Source organism: Sylvia atricapilla, chromosome 5 (assembly GCF_009819655.1).
Source record: "Sylvia atricapilla isolate bSylAtr1 chromosome 5, bSylAtr1.pri, whole genome shotgun sequence".
NCBI classification, from domain to species: domain Eukaryota; kingdom Metazoa; phylum Chordata; class Aves; order Passeriformes; family Sylviidae; genus Sylvia; species Sylvia atricapilla.
The window spans coordinates 17,334,385-17,352,687 of NC_089144.1; the positions used below are offsets into that span (position 1 = coordinate 17,334,385).

Sequence of the window (18,303 nt, forward strand, 5' to 3'; positions counted from 1 at the left end):
TTACAAAAGCATTTTATGCTAATACAAAATAGGTGCAGCAAGGCAGAACAGCTGATGGACTTCAAAGAAAACCTGACCTACAAAATCAAACTTGCTGCTGCTAGTTTAGGTCTTCAGAGATTATGATGAACTATGCATTACTTATTTTTTCTAGTCACTCTCTTGATATACTTTTGGGCTGCTACTCTATTACTGTAAGGTTACTTATAATATAGTTGGTACAATCATATTAATATAAAATTCCATGTGTAATTATGTGTTTAGACTTTTTAACATCCATTTTCTGCACAAAACAAACCAGTGAATCAGTTTCAGTATGAGCTTACTTGGGAAGTCATTGGTACAGCTGATGGACAACATGGATTTTATTTTGTTTTTGAAATTAAGATTAATTTGTAGCAAAACCAGTTTTAATGGCTGCACTGGATTATTTCTGTGGTTCAGAAATTACGTTGTAGCTTGTGTGGCTGAATAACCAAAGTGAACCTGGAAAGGCAGGTGCTGGAACTGAGAGTACCCAAAAATCCAGTAACTGCTGGTCCTGCAGGATGTTTGGGCCAAACCCACTTTGGAGACAGCTTTGGGCAGAGCACCTGACAGTATCTCTTGTTGGGACCATCCTGACTGACCCCAGCTTCCCTGTTGTTAGAGCCCAGTATTCAGGAATCAGGGTAATAGTGCAATCTCTGGCACGAGAAAAGCATCTCAGAATAGTGAGGCACATAAATTCCAATACATCCATCCCCCCACTCCTTGTTTACTGCTAGAGGCAAGCAAAGCAACTGGTTTGGCATCTTCACCCTGTTTTTGCATACAAGCATTGCTTTCACTCCCATGGAGATCCATGTCTTACATATCCCAGTCCTGGAGGCATTTATGAAAATAAAGCATTAACCATCCTTTGACATTTTAATTTCTGCAGAATCTCCTTTCCTTGAGCGCAAGAGACAGGAACTGGAAAAAGTGTGAATCTTTCAACCTGCTGGCTGAAGGCTGATACCAACATGGAATTTCATGGTGGGTTTGTGGACTCCAGGTGAGAAACTCCTGTTAAGTTTCCTTTTGGTGATTCAGCACTGAGCTTGTGGGCAAACCGAGATGTTGAGGAAGCAACTCATACTCTTTCTCAGAGCAATACCATGCAGATCCAGGGAGTGTTTTATTCTGTACTCTATTTATTCTGAATGAGGAATCCACAGGAGACATTGCCAAGCAATGTCACAGTAACTGATTTTGTCCCCTAGCAGTGACACCCCACTCAGCAAATGGTACCAACAGGAGACTGAAATGAATTCTATAGGCCAAGTTGCACCAATAAAAGCACCAGTAAGAGATGAGGGCTGCAGAATGCTGAGGTGAATCTGTCCAGTTGCTTCAAATGAAGTAACTTGCTTCTCTTCCAGCCCCTGTGCAGGCAAACGAGGCATCGACAAGACCGCTGAGACACATGAGATGTTTATGGCACTTTGAACAAATCACTAAGGTTAGAGGGGGTTGAAGCACTCAAAATAACTATCCTGTGACCCAACTGGGCATGAGCTAGGGGCAGGAAAAGGTCCAGTCCAGGAAAAGCTGGATAAATAAATGCCCCAGGTATCCCTACAGCAATGTGCTGTAAGAATGCCTGTATGGAGACAGCATTTCTCAGGAGCCACCTCTTGGTGGGAGATTTCATCCTGCTTGGTCTGAGACAGGTACAGGTGCTATTTAAAATGCCAGAAAAAGGGTAAAAGCTTTTAAATATAATCACTCAGGTCTTTAAAACCAGTCACAAAATGGTGTCAGATTCATTAAAATGTTTTTCAAAGCATGAGCTACAGGGCTGTAGCCACAAGAGCACTTGTGTGTAGTGTGGATGGTGCTGAGGGACAGGGAGCTCTGAGTTTCCAGCATATAAACACTGCTGGCTTGCAGGGCCAAAGCAATGGAAGGGTTTTATAACAGATAAGCCAAGGAAAAACTCAAGACATCTGTTTGACATCTATTCCTAAGGGTTCACAGTGAGTAATTTTGAAGCCAGTGGAGAATGCTCTGTGCCTCTCACACCCCTTTTTGTCCAAGAGCTGAAGACACGTTGGCATGAACACATCAGAGTATTAATTTCATAAGTGCTTATGGAATCTACAGTCATTCCCATTCCTGATGATTTGTCACCTAATAGTGAGGTCACTCTTGTGCTGTTAGTTGGAAAGAACAAGCATGAATGTGCATTTCACGTGCAGTCTTGTTCAGTCAATTAAAGAAAGATCTAAGTTCAATATCCATGCAGGGGCCTGGTGGACACTTGGCAGATGATCTTTTCATTAAAAACTGATTCCCCTACTGATTCTTCACTAAAACCTGAGTCCTCTTGGCAGTACAGTATAAATGTGTGTTTCAGACACGAAAATCCATCCATATGTTGTGAAAAAAATCAACTCCACGTCACTTAAGACTATTGAGAAATTTTGGTTGTTCTTCTCCTCTTGGTAAAAGTGTTTCTCCACCAATCTTCGGACCTTTTTTCTCCTGGAAACATGAACCATGGAGAAAGGAAGTTAAACATGTGGTAGGTGTCTCCGAAACACTTCTCTGGCAGAAACTGTGGTAGGGCTAAATTACCTGACTCAACATTGACAGACCCTCTAGGGACCTCGACATTCTGAATTCATACAACTTTGTTCAAAAGCCATTTCCCCACAGTTAAAAAAACCACAAAGCTTTGAGAGCAGAAACCAAAAAGTGGAAGCCCATATATAACACAGCCTGCAGGCACCTGTGTGTACCTGACAAAATGCAGAGCTGCTTGGCTTTGCTGGGAGCTCGTAAGGGCACAGAACCAAAGAGGGGGACAAAAGTACCACAGGAAGCAGCCAGAGTGCTGAGGTGCTTAGAATTGCTGGCTCACACTTACCTTTAGCATCCCATCTCGCTCCCACTTGAAGAGGCCACAGTTACTGCAAGATGAAGATGGCATGTGAGGACCACTGTGCTGTTTGCTACACAGTATGAGGGGATCCTAAAGTAGCCCCACACCCAGCCCGTGCTCCTTGGCACAAGGGCTAACATTCCCCTTTTAGGACATGGTTATGTGACTCACAAGTTACTTGTGAAGGGACAGTACCTAAGTCCATGTCACTATTTCATGAGGCTCATTTCTTACCTGCAGGGCTTTTTTGGAAGCCTGTCAAGGGAAATAGCTCTGCTTCCACAAGGACATTTGAAAAATCTCTTGATGGCATCATGCCAGAGGTAGTCGTGGTTATCCTGCACACAGGTCTCCAGAGGCTTGAAATAGGTGTAATTACACTGTCAGGGAGGAGAGAGAGAGCATGTGAGACCTGTTCTGGCAACAGCTGAGTGTTCAGGGGAAAGTATCCCTGTCCTCTCCCATGCTGAGGAGCCCAGCAGTTGAATCATGGCCCTAGGGCTTTGTCACTGCTCCTTCTAATGCTATCCTCCCCTTGCCACCACCCTGTGGTCCTGCTCCCAGCATTTCATGGGGCACCACTGTCCCTCTGTGCAATCCCAAAACAAGTAGGGAAGGCAGCAAGAGGGAAAGTTCAGCAGGGGCTGACACTTTGGAAGTGGGAGGTAATGCTTCCCTTCCTCTCAGTACATTTGAGACAGTCATAAAGCTCCACTCCTCTTCCTGATGGCAAAGTCCCTGGAAATACTGATAGAGGATTCCCACCCAGTGTTAATCTTTTCAAGGACTAAAGCCTTGCCATGTCTCAGTCACTCTGTGCACAGGCTGCTCACAGCATCAGGCTTAAGGAACAAAACATCAATCCCTGGACCGGATCACAGCCAACAGAGTGACAGCTGGGAGTCTGCAGGACAGTCCAGCACCATTTTGTAGAATCCATGTTCCACTTCCCTGCTGGTACTTTGGCTCCCCTTCACTCACCGTTTTACATGTCACAACTCGGCATTTCACTGCTTTAATGTTCCTCATCTTCTCTTCCAGCTCTTCCTTTTTCACAAGTGGCTGAAAGTATTGCTCCTGCAGTTCAGCCTCTGCCTGTGGGGCACACGAAATGGGTTGTGAGGACACAAAGAGGGAAGAAGCCACTCCAAAAATGGCCTTAGGGCAAATTATTACCAGGCCTGCTTGAAGCAAACTGCAGTCTGGGAGCAGAGAAACACAGCATCTCTTTTGCTCCAAACAATCCATTATTGTACACATGCTGTAGTTCACCAGCACTGAAACAAGCCAGGTCTGCACAAGTGGAAAGGTTTAACAACAGCAGAAAGTACTGAAATAAGCACATACCTACAGCAGAAAGTACTGAAACAAGCACATACCTACGAGGACAGTGCAGAGAGAAATCAGCTAGGCAGATGCAATTAAGGGAATAGGTTATTAGCCAAAATATTACACCCCAGAAGACCTTAAAACAACTATGACTTCATGTCAGTAAGTGTCCAACACAAGCCCTGTGCCACTGGAGGTGCTATAACCCTGAGAAAGTGCTCAGCAGAGACCCCAATGTGACAAACCCAACCTCTCAGCTTTCAGGGCACCTGATGGCATTTCACAGCTGACATGAGCCACAGATGAAGGCGGCACCTGGCATTATGTGGCCAAGATATCAAGCAATGAGGGACAAAATAGGCATGTGGCTCATTTGATTTTAAGGCAAAGGGATTTCTTTGATTATCTACCAATAGAGAACTTCACTGATTCTTCCAAACACAACAAAAACACCTGATGTCAATTGGCCTCATGACTTTACCCTGGCTATGGCAACAGTGCTGACTTGCAGGCACTGTGCCCTGTGTGCCCAGAGACACCCAGCCCTGCTCCTCAGGACAGTCTGGAGCCTATGAGATGTTTGGGTGCCTGCTTCTTGCTGAAATCATGAAGAGTCCAGAAGCCCTCAGTCACAGCTGGATGGAGGCCATACCTCTTTTAGGACATCTGTGTGCTTGGACTTGGCCTTCAGGATTTTCTGGAACTCTTCTGACTCCAGATAGGCCAGCTGCTCACGCCGTTTCTTTTGGGCAGGTTCCAGTTCATCCATTTCTAGGGAGACAAAAGGTTCAGTCCTACAAAACAAGGCTGTGATGGCTAAACTTGCTCACTGCAGGAGATATTGGAAATCTCAGGCCTCTCAGGCAGATGTTCAGGTCAAACAGCAGTCTTTCATAGCTTGGGAACATGAAAACAAGTTCAAATATGGCTTCAGGAAAAAAAAAAAAAGAGGTATTTTTTTTAAATAGCATTGCCTCTTCTCTGTAACACTGTACTAGGAATTTTCACATTACTCCCAGGAGTGCAAGCAGTGTTCCCTCACTAACTGATGAAGAAACTTTAAAGGGAATTAAACAATTCATTCAAGATCACACAGTAAATCACCAGCAGGCAAACTCAAGTTCCTACAAAAAATTCAGACACCTTCCCAGGTGGGATTAGTTCTTGGTTTCCCTTGGTGAAGTCTGCCTTGTACTGCAGATGTTCAAGTGCCAGAAGAAAGGGAAAAGAGATGAGCCCAGGGAACTACCAGAGATTACATCTCACACTTTCTCTACAGGGTTAGAGATTTTTTTAGTCTTTCTATTAAACCCTTGAAGTTCCAAACAGCCCTAAATTGGCATCTTTTTAGCACAGCAATTAAATCCTTAACCCAGAGCAACTACTGCACTGTCAGTAAGACAGAAGCACATTTTTTTCTGTTCTAGAAGCTAACAGTACATACCATTGTCTGCTTCTGCACCTTGTGGCTGAGCAACGTTTTTCTCAACTCTTTCAACAATTTCCAGGACATCCTCAGCATCAGTCCGTTTCCTCTTGACGCTGTTTGGGTCTGTTTTAGGAAGAATTTGGCCTTTTGCTCGTAGTCGTTGTATTGCAGCCAGCTGGAAGACAGGACAGAGCAGGGAAGTGTTGGTGACCTGGCTGGCTACTTCCAGAAGTAGCAGAGGAAGGCTGTCTACTGGAAGAGAGAACATCCACTGGCCTGAGCATGGAGCTGGCCGGAGAGAGGCCCAACCAAATTCCCAGCTTGGACACACACCCAGCCCCTCGTGGCTTCCCAAACCATAAAGTCACTTCCCCACGGGTGTTACCAGGCCTGGTGTCTCTGCAGCTGAGCTTCACCTGCTTCAGAAATCAGTAAGTTTTTCAGAGAATAAACCGATAATAATTTGGACTTAATGGGAAATTTCTTACAACTATTCCTTCTCATACTCCCAGAATGCTATGACGTTCTCATTCTAGCTGGAAGAGAAAAGTTTCTTTGACAAACAAATGAACATGTTTTTGCCAAACAAAGATGGAGTTTGTTTTGGCTAGAAAACAAAATTATTCAGACTCATGACACAACACAGCTGAACCAGTTGCTTACCTATCTGTCAAACAGAAAACATCTGCAATAAACTGCACTAGCTATGCCAGAGTTTAGCACTCCAGGGATTTTCAGGACAAATCCCTTGCCTTAAGAGATTCACTGAAGGCAAGATGGCAGCGTGGACTTTGGCACTAACAGCTATCAGGAATCACAGGTATCCTGTGTGCTGGAATATAGGCTAGTGTGATTCCACAAATGATAAACTCCACTAACATTACAACTGAGCTGGGCCATATCTGACCAAAGACTCCTCTTCTACTACAAACCAAATTTCCCTTAACCTCTCCAATACTTAAAAGATCCAAAGAGCTGGTACCTTTTTGGCTTCTGCCAAGCTGTCTAGCTTTGGCCTTGGAGGTGGAGACTTGTCAAAGAAGAGGATATCTTCTCCTTCTGAGAAGCCTGTACCTAGCCTGGGCCTTTGAGGAGTTGTCATTTTTGCAGCTTTGGGAAACTCTGCCCCAGGCACTGGGGACTGGAGGGAGGTCTGTCTGGAGGAGGATGGCAGAGCAGGAGTGCTGGCTTTATCTGTGTTCTGGAGAAACCTTGCAAGACAAGAAAAATTCATTCAATTAGGGACACAAGTCAGAAATAGAAAGGTTTAAGAAACAAATAGGAGAGGATGCAGACTATGATTTTTTACTATTTGGCCTTTAATTGCTAAAAGAAACACACAGCAATTTTGGCATTCAGGACAAGAAAACAAGACTGGTAAAGGACTCACTGAGTCACTGAAATTAAGAGTGACTTGAAGAAGTCACCAGAAGGAGTGAATGACCAATTGTTTTCAAAGCTAAAATCAGAGAGAGGCATCACACAAAGCTGAAAAGTGAAAGCACAGCTATCCTTAGAGCTACAACAACAGAGCCCTTCCTGTGAAAGCCAGTGTGTCTTACCGCCTCTGAATCTCTTCAGACCGCTTCTTCCTGGCCTCCAGCAATTTCTGTTTCTGTTGCTTGAGCAGTGCTGAAGCAGAGATAGACTGGAAATTTGCCCCTTGCTTCTTTTCAGCATCTGGGAAAAAAGAATAAACCAAAATAAAAAGCCACTTTGCTCAGAACGAGCTAAGAGTGATTTTAGGAGTGGGTCTTTCTTCAGGCAAAAGGACAATACCTATTTTGGTCCAGTGTTTGCACAGATTTCGTGCTCCAAAAGTTGGCTGTGCCAGCAGTTCCCTGAATTCTTCAGAACACTGCATGGGTCTCTTTGCACCTGAGTGGAAGAGGCAGAAATGCAATAGATTTGAAGTAAGGAAGGGAAGCAGGCCTGGTTTTTGAGATGTAAAATTCTCTAGGTTGGAAGAAGCCCTTGAAGATCACCTGACTACTTTTCAAAGCAAGACCAACCTTTACATTATATTTGGTTGCCCAAGGTCTTGTCATTTGTCACAGACATTTCTATCTCTTCAGCAGCTCAGTCACTCAGTTCCTCATCAGCCTTGGCTGTCTGTGTTAGTCCCACCACTCCCAGTTTTAGGATGCTTGACAGTCCTGAAGCCTCCACACTTTATCTCTGGAGAATTAAGAGCAGCTAAAAGCTGCTATACACCATGTTGTCTGAAATGGAGACAACTGATGGAACTGAAAGATGTAAATAAGACCAAATGGCATCTAGAACACAGTTTGAATAATCTGTCACCTGCTCTCCAAGGAGCATAGAAAGTGTAATATTAAGTGCTTTACAGAAACAAAACAGAGGCAGAGAAGACTGGTGACATCGCAGGGGCTAAGAAAGGACCAGGATTTGACACACAAGAAAAATACTAGAAAACAAGGTGGGTTCTCAGGAGGTCCCCTGCATTGCAGACCTGACTGATTTATACTTAGTATGCCTTAGAAGCTTTCAAGGTTGACAGGAGTAATTTATTTTAATCAAATAAAATAAATCCTCTGGTGCAAAGCTCTTAAAACTTCCAATTCTCATTAATCTGGCAAAGATCTTCTGTCACTGTCCAAAGACAGAACAGGAGACTTAATTTGGGGGCAGTGATGAAAAAAAGATGCATGGAGCCACACAGTTGCTTAGTTACATTTGCCTTGAAACTGTGATCTCAAGAGGGAAGAGGAATTTTGACCAACTGAGGAAGCTGCCTGCACATGACCCCTTCTGCAGCAAAGTGACTGCCAGGTTCATTCAGTGACTAGAAGGACCTGGGACACATCTACACATTGAGCTGGAAACATCTAAAGAGTGAAGAGACTACTTGGGTAATTGGGTACCAATTTTCTGCCTGGTTTCCTGGACAATTGCATCAGATCCTCTCACGACCAGGTTGGAGAGAGTGGTTTGAATCTTCCTTTTCGGCAGAGCAGCTGATGCACTAGAAATAGGAAACAAATCCAGAACATGAGAATTTTCCCATGCTTAGAGCAAGGACAGAAGCCTGAATACTAGCCCAGTGTTACAACAAAACTCCAGCCACCCCAAAGGGCCAGCTGTCTGTCTTTTTTTGGACAGATTTAAATCTAAATCCAAATTCCAGTATAATGGTTAGGATCTTCCATTTCTCCCTTTGTTGAGATATGTATTTCCTAATCATTACTAAAAAACTAAAACATAGATCTAAGGGAGGAATACTAAACATGGATCAAAGCTTTGCTTTGGTCACAGGTCATTCCAGGAATGGAAAGGAGGTTGGAATTGCTTCATTACTGCGGAGTCACACCAGATATCAAAGGGCAGTGCTAAGGGAATAAAAGCTGTGTCCAAGCACAGGGCTGGGTCGAGCTGTGACTCATCTTTCCACAGCTGTTTTCATGGGATTTGGATAAAGGACCAAATCCTTTATTTGGGTAAAGGATCTTGGTCAGTCCTGTTTCCTCATTAACCTAAAGCGACACTGTATTATTTCAGCCAAGGAAGACATGAAGAAATACAGAAAACACTGACTCTGGGATTAAATGCAGTAAGCCATAAGAAAATATAGTTGCAATCTCGGAGACTCGAATGCTTGGGAACTCATAATCTCGAAGTGCATAAATGTACTGAAACACAAAGCTGCCTGGCTTCACACCACAGTATTAATGTAGAGGTAGAAACAACCCTTACCACATCTTAGTACCAACTTAAAATTTTTCTGTCAAACCGCAGCTCTGTTACCCCATGTGGCTGGTTGGATTATGTCAAACGTGGGGCTTTATTCCTATTTGGTGAATGTAATTAAGGAAAAGGCATTCTCTAAATGAATAGACTCCCTTAGATATAGCTTCAGGCTGCCTTGTATATGTGAGGGAAATTCTGTTCAAAAGCAAGGGAAATAAATGGTTTATCTTACACTGAGGCTGCATACGCTGCTGAAGAGACTCCTCCATAGTAAAACCCATCCTGACACAGCCTCTCTTTTAAAGTAGGATTTTTCCGACCAACTTTTTTGGGAATGCGGCCACCAGAGAAGGTGGACTGCAGATCTGCCCTCTTCGAGCTGAGCTTCTTGTACTGGGATTGTATGTGATACTGGCAATATTCACAGTCATTCTGCAAAGAAACAGGAGAAGCCTGTCACAGAACACCAGCAATTACAATTTCCTTCATTCCTCTCACCCACATGCATCCTTGTATGGCTAAAATGAGGTAAATCTCTACTGTGGTTCTCCAGCATTTGATCAACTAAGCAAAAATATGCCCACACTCAAGCAATGAAAAACAAAGCTAAAATTGCCTATACTAATCACTGGAAACAATCCCGTGCATCAAGGAATTTTAAGGCCATTCCTTGAACTCAAGTCATATCCCACTTAGGACCTCTTGCCCAGATTCTATATTCTTGACTCTACTCAGTTTTATATACTGTATGCACAACCTCTTGCTGGAGTGGGTCTGCAGCCACAGTCTTGATTGGCTGCAAGTACCTTCTGTATTTGTCTTCTTCCCACTTCCCACACTTCCAGCTCCTCCCCAGTTCTTCATTCCTTCACTTTTTCTCCTCCTTCTGATACCCTGCTGTCTTCAACCCTTCTAACTCAGACAAGGTTCCTTTCAGGTATCAGCATCACTCATAGCCATGAAGTAATAATCCACAGATCCTTTAAACTTGTACAAAGCAGTAATGTCCTAAAAAAGGGATCCCAATGGTTTTTTCTCTCATCTCTGGTGCCTCACATTCAGGTGTAAGTATCCTTACAGCTTGCAGGTACACTGGACAAGGGAACTCATTGGGTTAAACTCATTCAAAAAAATAGCCATCCCCCCAAAAAATCTGGTGTTGTTTTCCCTGGATGAATTTTCTAGCGCAGTGCATGGAAGCTTATACTGGAGAGTGAAAGGGTGTGGCACCTTGGGTCAAGACCATTTCCTTTAACTTTTTTACTTGTTTCTGGATCTTGACTTGCAATTAACTATACTGGGTGGAGAAAGTGAGAAATGAAACCCAGAGGAGCTGTTTCTGTGCTGTCACTGTGCAGGGGATTTCCCCAAACGAAAGGTTGGTGCTGCAGTGAGAGTGTCAGTACAAAATCAGCAGCCAGATTTTCACCAAGAGCTTAGGAATGCCCTGACTACTGAGATACAGACCAAGTTCACAATCTGTGCACAAGGATCACCATTCTTCTTTCTGGCTTTGCAGGTGCCCATATCCAGAGCTTCTCCCATGAGGAGGATCTTCTGGGGATGGTCAACGGACAAACACACCTAGACAGAAAACAGAACATCCTGTCATTGGTTTGTCTCTGATCTGGGTCAGTACCTCTGGTACTAACCACATAGCCTTAAAATGCAGGCCTAGCTTAAGAGAGCCACGTGTCCTATTCAGATTGAGAAATGGCACAGTTAAAGAGAAAAAAGTGAATTTATTTCTCACAAGCTGATGAAAGACATTTGAGTTCTATGCTCAGAGCCTCAGGAAACCAAAAAAACACATAAGGCAGTTCAAATTGTGCTGTAAATGATCCTGTACAGCTGCTTGGCCCTGATACACCATCATGACCCCCACATCCAGCAGGGGATGGGAGGAAGAGCTGTATCAGGGCTCTCTGTCCTCCTCCAAATGTCTTAGTCCAATCAAAACTCAGTCCTGTGCAAGAGTGTCTGCTTCACACAACCAAATACACCAGGGACTGTGTCTGTAGCCAAGGGACAATTTCAGAAGTCAGTTTTAATGTAGCAATAAATGTGAACATTTTAGCTATGAAGAGCCATCCTTGACAGCTAAATGCAGCCCTCCTATTAAATCTGGTGTGTCTTTCTGCTCACCAACAGGATTATCTACTGCCTATTCATGCTAATTTAAGCAATTATATAGCTTAAAAGACAATTAATGAGATCCTTAATTTTTCTATTTGGAGAATTTAAAATGCAGAACACTACATGATCAGCTACTAGACTGAAATTCCCCTTGATAGAAGTAACTGGAAACAGGTTCCATTCCAGTGCAATTAAAAATATATTACTTTATCAGCAAAATGAAGCCATCTTAAATGTTCTGCATTTAAAAATAATCGATTAAACAGGTGGACTACTATGTACCAACCAACATATATTTACATAACACATTGTTTGTTTAATAAATCAAATATTGCTGCTTCTTTGTTGTGATTTTTGAACCAGAAACATTTTGTAATCGTATCTCATGCTCGAATTAGAGGAGAGAAATGTGCTTCTCCACCTTTTTCAGCTTTGAGACCTCTAGGCTGAAATAGGTGATGCACTGAAGTAGCTGAATAAACTGAAATGAAAATACATTCCCTATATTTATGGAAGAGCCAACTGCTACTGAGAGCAGATTAAAAACTGGAATAAACTGGGTTTAAATGCTTAATAGGACTTCTCGAAGTTCAGTCTTCCAGGAGGCAAGGAGCAGATACACACCATGCAACTACCTGAATGCAATTCAAACTGTTGGGCAGACTGCTGCAATTTCAACCTGAAGATGTGTTACAAAGCTAAATCTCAGCCACAAATGAAAAGGTTCAGCTATAGGTTTTTATCTACAGCTGAATGAAAAATCCTCTCACCTCGTCTGAGCCATCTTTAGGTTTCATAGGGTTGGCATTGAGCAGGCCAATGACTGTGCCTTGGTCAGTCTTCCAGTGCTCCTTGTGGACTTCCCCAAAGAGGAAGAGCGAGACGCACGCGTTGAGGTCCCGCAGGTCGTTCAGCCGCCAGATACTGAAGGTCCTGCCCTGGAACAGACATTCCCTTTCCTGTCAGCTTTGCTGCAGACACACTGACTGCATCCCCTCTGCCTGTTTCTTTTAGAGAGCTCTTCTGACTTACCCCCTCCCAAGGTTTTAATGATTTAGAAAAGCACAATTTGTAATCTCAGTAAAGCTTAGATACAGTATCTCCAGCCATTCCTATTGCCAGTTCAGGGGTTCTTAAAGGGCAAAACAGTAAATAATTCCACTACCACCAACCTTTCTGGTATCAAAGCTGGGCAGCACACTTGTTTTTTGGATAAAGAGGTTTTTTTACCCCACTGAACACATAGAACTATTTCATCAATGACTTTCTATAGGACACATACAATGCTGGATGAAACCAGACAAGCCAAGATCCTTAATACAGAAGTTTTCCATTAACTACATGAAGTTGGCTAATTAAGCTGAAGATCTAGAAATTTCTCAGGAAAGACGACCAGCTTTTCACTTGAACTGACCAAGGGATACAATGAAGTTACTTACATTATTTGCACTCTGAGGAGTGACCTTCTTCACTATGACTCCAAATGTTACCCAGTCTATTTCCTCCAGATTTTCAGTAGGAAGCTTGTTCTTCAGCTGAGACAGTCGGATGAGCTTCCTGTTTGCCATTTTCCTGTCCATTTCAGCTGAAGACACCCGCGGTTTTCTAGATCCAGTGAAAGCAGGTAAAAAAGACAACACATCCATTGGCACAAATGGACAATCAAAACCAACTGGCACTTTCCTGGGGAGACTACACCTTGCTGCAAAACACCTCTGTGCCTTATTTCACCCTGAGGTCACTTGAAATAAAACCTCCCATATCAGAAAGCTACTGATGACACTGGTTTTTGTCCAAAAAGCTACACTGCAACTCAGCCCCAAGCCTGCACTAACTCTGCTCATTTCAGATAACCAAGAATGGCTGACTGAGCTGGGAATACAGCTCGGATTCTGGTGAGGACACTGTGAGGATTCAGAGTCCTCTTGTGGCCACACTGAGTATAGGGTTGGTGAGTGGCTCCTGAGGCTTCTGTGTGCAGCAAAAACTGGCTCAACTGGAGCTCAGCTGGCCTTTGCACATGCCCACTGCTTCCCTGCTCTACCACTGAGGATGTACCAGGGAAGGCAGTGCTAATGAAATTAGAGCTTTTCTGTTAGAAAAGAGCAGAGGCCAAAACAGAAACATGGTACCGAGCTGAAAGTCAATGTTACATAATTATTCATCAACCAGCCAGTGCTGTGGCTTTGTGTTACATCCCTTGATGGCAAGTGACTTATCTGACATGGTTAAAGCACATATATACATTGTGTTTTCTTTGCCTTTACCAGAGAGGCTGTCCCCAGACAAGGCTCAGAGCTGGGCTGCTGACCTTAATCTCAGTCCTGAGAAGGCTTCCACAGACACTGGCTGCGTGGTTGCACTGGAGCATGCAGGCACATGAGAAGTCTTCTCTCTGGGCCCCTTACTGGGTGTGTTCCCTATGGCAGACTTGAGAGGCTGGAATGCCAGGCTGAGGACTTGCCGTGGAGGAGGAATCTTGTTCTCTTCAGCAGAAGAAAAAAGGCATAGGTCCCATTACAAAGAATACAATAATTAACTGTAATGAGCTCTCTGCCAGTAGAACACTCCTGGTACACTGAGTAGTGTAACACTGTCCTGGATGTGTCCACACCACTGATGGGAACTATAAGCTTTTGACAGAAGCTCAGTGTGTTTAGTAAAAGGTAGACTGAGAATGGTACCTGCTGAGGATGTGTTTGATTTCTGCATTCTTCGCTTGGCTGGTGGTAAAGGATCGCCCAGCTGGGCTGAGAAGCATGGTGACTCTTGTAGCTTCTGAACTTTCCTTTCCTTTAAGGGTGGACAGGGAGATTTACCTGGCCAAGGGAACAAAATTTATGAGACCTCAGGATCTGGACTCAGACCCTAAGCACTGCTCCAAACTGTGTAATTCCTGAACAACAAGTCCAAGCTACATGGAAAGTCCCACATGGAAACATTTCAGTCAAGTTGTCAGCTGAAATGCAACAGCTGAAAAAGCCCCAAAGACTCTTCCCCATGACAACTTAAGACTTTGAATGTCATTGCAACCTCAAAGCTGTGGAAAGTAGAAACATACCCTCTTTTGCCACCTTTCCATGAGGTTTCATTACTACATCCAACACACTATAGCAACAAACACAACTGTATATACTGGATGTACCAACATCTGCCAGTAAGAAGGGACACCTCCAGAAGAGTCTGGAGCAGTAGTCATGAAAGCTGTCCAATGTAGAATTAATCCATGATGCAGAGACTAAAAGTGATTTAATCTGTAGCTGTAAGAAAGAACCTGTGTTGTTTCTTACACCAGACCACCACTCCTCCTTGCTTAGTGCCTACTTCATGATTATTTTAAGTCCTGCCTATAAACTCACATTGATAAGCCAATAAATCATAAATTCATTTAATTAGTTTCATTACCAGAGGTTTTCTTCTCAGGGCCTGAACTGGACTGCTGCCCAAGAGCAGTCTTCTGCAACTGCTCCTGTAATGTCTTCATCTGTTCTTGCAATTTTCTCAGCTCAGCTAGGAAAGAAAGGAGAAGAAAAAGAATAATAATGAAGACAGCAGGAAGCCATTGAAAACAGGGATTTATGAGATCCCTGTTTTAAGAAGTCTGGCAGTTTTACTGCATCATAGAAACTTAGAAAATGAAGACCTGAGTCACAATGCAGATTTGCTTGATCCTACACAGCTTTGTGTAGGCAAACTTTTCCATACAGCCTGGAGCTGGGTCCTCTCATAAAAATACTTTACTTAATTGTGGTATGTTCCTTCCCACATTGAATATAACTTTCCTGTTCACATAAGACAATTTAAATGGCTAATGATTGCACTCCTTAGCATAAAGAAATCCTTCCTTATATCATCAAATACACAGCCTGGGCACAGGAAAGTTCTGGTCAGCTCTGCTTCCACAATGACTTCCACACTGGTAGGGCAGAACCTCCTGTCAATAAGTCCTACGGGGGGACTGGTGTGCTGGTGAAAGATGCCAGGATGATATCTGATGCCCTGAAGACTGAGGCAACATTGCGCTTCATCAGACAAGGTAAGGTACACAGGCAACCTTCCCTATGCTACTCAGCACAGTTCTGTTAGTCTCCCTGGCTTACAGACAGTCCTCTGTCTTTTGGGGAAATAGGTTTGGTGAGTTTGGCCACTGAACACTGAAAACTGAACTTAGAAACTTTCCCAAGGCCTTTCAGTATTTCCTCTCCAGCCATCATCTAGAAGAGGTAGGCTGAACCTCCTGCCTGTTAGCACTCTAGAGACAGAATATATCAAACCAAACAGATCAAAGATGCTGTTGCAGAAACCTTGCAGTTCTTCATTAGTTTTCTCCTTCGCCTGACTGGGAGCTGCAGCTTCCTCTGCCTCCTCCTCTTGCAGCAGGTCATCTACATCTCCAAACAACGTAGCCAAGTTCTCCTTCTGCTCATCAATTGTGCTGTCCTCAGCATCAACCTCCTCAGTGTAGGACGCATCATCTTCTGCATCAAAGAGCTCATCGTATTCATCTGGTTCTCCACCCTCATCCTCTGGAGCATCCTCCTCCTCAGGAGAATTCCTCTCCTCAGTTGCTTCATTTTCTTCCAGGAGGGAAGCCAACAGATCCAAGTCATCATCAGCTAAGGCAAAAATTAGAGTTATTTCTGTCCAGTTAAAGAAAAGCTGCCAAAGAATAAAACGTTAAAGACACCTTGATTTACAAGCTAATGACAACTGCAACTAGATCAGAGCAGCAAGTGGCATTTAAAAAAAAAATACACTTCAGGTTTAGCTAAAGGCATCTAGAGCAGCTTCTGGCTGTGAGGCCAGATGGAAATGTAGTTGCAGATGCCCTCAGCTGCAACAGGCTGAAAAAGTCAGCAGAAAATTTGCCAGCTGCTGAGCACTGGCTTTTCCTCCTAGGCAGTTCCTTGAACAGCAGCTGCTGTTACACAGAAAGGCAAGGAACCTGTAAACATGTAGACAACAGAGACACCCATGTGGATTTTGCTAATGGAATGGGAAGAGGGAGATGCAAGGCAGGCAACAAAGGATGTCCTCTGATATAGTTTGCTCACGGAAAAACATGGAGAACAAAGAAATAGGGACAAAGCGACAAAAATGGAGAAGAGAGAAGAATGGGACAGAGCAGAAATTAAAATCTGAGCGGACCAAGAAACTGATTTAGTCTTTGCTGCTGAGGAAAACACCAAACCAAGGAAGGCACAGGGCAGCCTCACAGGAAGTGACAACAAGAAAAGAAAGAGGCAACCTCAAAGGACTCAGCAAATAAACTCAGTGGAATGTAAATTGTTTTGCTACAAGCCTTACCAGGTTTTCTGAAAACTTGAACTTATTAACTAACAAGCTGATAAGAAAACAAATTTCTCACTGAAAGGAAGAGAATTTTCTCCCTTACCATCCATAATTTCACCAGGACTTCTTCAAGAGCCCCTCAAGGCAAAATATTCTGTTATGGGGAGAAAAAAGGTGATACTGTTGAAGTACATATACCTTATCTAGAAATATATAGTGTTCAGGCTCCTTATTTAACAACTTGCAATCCACCAGCTTGATTTTGTTTACAGCCGCAGATGAGGACTCCACTAAATTTAAAACCCTCACATACATTTTCTGCATCAAAAGTCTGACCCATGCTGAAGCTGATGCAGTGTAAGGACACTACTTTTATAAAAAAAGCCCATTACTGACACAGAATTTAAGAAATGCCTACCATGTTCTCATAGCAATAACCATTTCCACCTCAACTGATTACACGATAATCACAACTAGCATTTAACTAGTTATTAAAGTCTAACAGTTGTTATTCCCAAAAGTGTATATTCTGCGCTTCTTACAGTTTCTCTATTTCATGGAGAAGGGACCATGAAAAACAATCAGCACGCACGGACATGAATGGGCCAGGGAAGCGTGGATAAGAAAGATGGGATATCCACTGAGACCAAATGAGTCACAAACCCAAACTCTAACTGTGCTTACAGATCTTCCTGCTGCAGAATCATTTGCTTCGCCCATAAACTCCGCTTTTGTTAGTTTTCTCATACTCCAGAATATTAATTTGCAGCAACACTGCATAACTCGCAGGAGCAGAGGCCAGTCACCACCGCGGACCCCGCGCTTTCCCCCTCACGCTTCCCGTCTCCACTCAGCCGCCTCCCCCACCCAGAACCCCGACCTCCCCAAAGGCTCCCTCCCCCGCGGCTCCCCGACCCTCGGGCCAGGCTCCATGCCCCGGGGTCGCCCCGAGTGGCCCGGGATCGCCCCGAGTGGCCCGGGATCGCCCCGAGATCGCCCCGAGTGGCCCGAGATCGCCCCGAGTGGCCCGGGATCGCCCCGAGTGGCCCGGGATCGCCCCGAGTGGCCCGGGATCGCCCCGAGGGCCCCGCTCCCCTCACACACGCCGCTCACCGCTCCCCTCGCACACCCCGCTCGCCGCCGCGCGCGCTGCCACTACCCGCCAGAATTCGGACCGGCCCCGCCCCTTCCCGCGCATGCGCGCAGACGCCAGATTGAGCGCTGGCAGCCGCCATCTTGGCTGTGGGCGGGCGGAAGGGAAGGGGCGGGTGCGGCCATGGCGGCGTGCGGATCGCAGAGTCGATGGATTGGAAAAGTCTTGTCGAGTCCAACCCATAACAGATCACCACCTCTCAACTACGTCATGGCTGTCTGGACTTCCCTTAAACATCTGCAGAGACTCTCACTCCTCCACCTCCCTGGGGCAGCCCATTCCAATGTCGAATCACCCTTTATGTGAAGAAATTCATCCCACTGTCCAACCTACACCTCCTCTGCTGCA

At 44.4% G+C, this 18,303-nt stretch overlaps 1 protein-coding gene across 1 annotated transcript; it reads right to left on the reverse strand.

Annotated features, from left to right (window-relative positions):
• Positions 1-1,155: 1,155 nt before the first annotated feature.
• Positions 1,156-16,945, reverse strand: MCM10 (minichromosome maintenance 10 replication initiation factor). Its single transcript, XM_066318800.1, has 19 exons — positions 16,906-16,945; positions 15,815-16,126; positions 14,916-15,020; positions 14,195-14,329; positions 13,822-13,996; positions 12,950-13,115; positions 12,281-12,448; positions 10,842-10,958; positions 9,607-9,806; positions 8,552-8,652; positions 7,446-7,544; positions 7,229-7,346; positions 6,649-6,877; positions 5,682-5,841; positions 4,890-5,008; positions 3,890-4,003; positions 3,143-3,288; positions 2,894-2,936; positions 1,156-2,508 (listed from the first exon to the last, which is right to left on the reverse strand). The coding sequence occupies exons 1-19, from the start codon at positions 16,910-16,912 to the stop codon at positions 2,425-2,427; spliced, it is 2,598 nt and encodes an 865-aa protein (XP_066174897.1). The 5' UTR covers positions 16,913-16,945; the 3' UTR covers positions 1,156-2,424.
• Positions 16,946-18,303: the final 1,358 nt, after the last annotated feature.

Excerpts from the sequence above, each read along its gene's own strand:
- MCM10 (XM_066318800.1), bottom strand. Across the intron at positions 7,347-7,445 it reads CAAACACTGGACCAAAATAG|ATGCTGAAAAGAAGCAAGGG; the intron begins GTATTGTCCTTT and ends CTTTTTTCCCAG. Across the intron at positions 5,842-6,648 it reads GCTTGGCAGAAGCCAAAAAG|CTGGCTGCAATACAACGACT; the intron begins GTACCAGCTCTT and ends CCTGTCTTCCAG.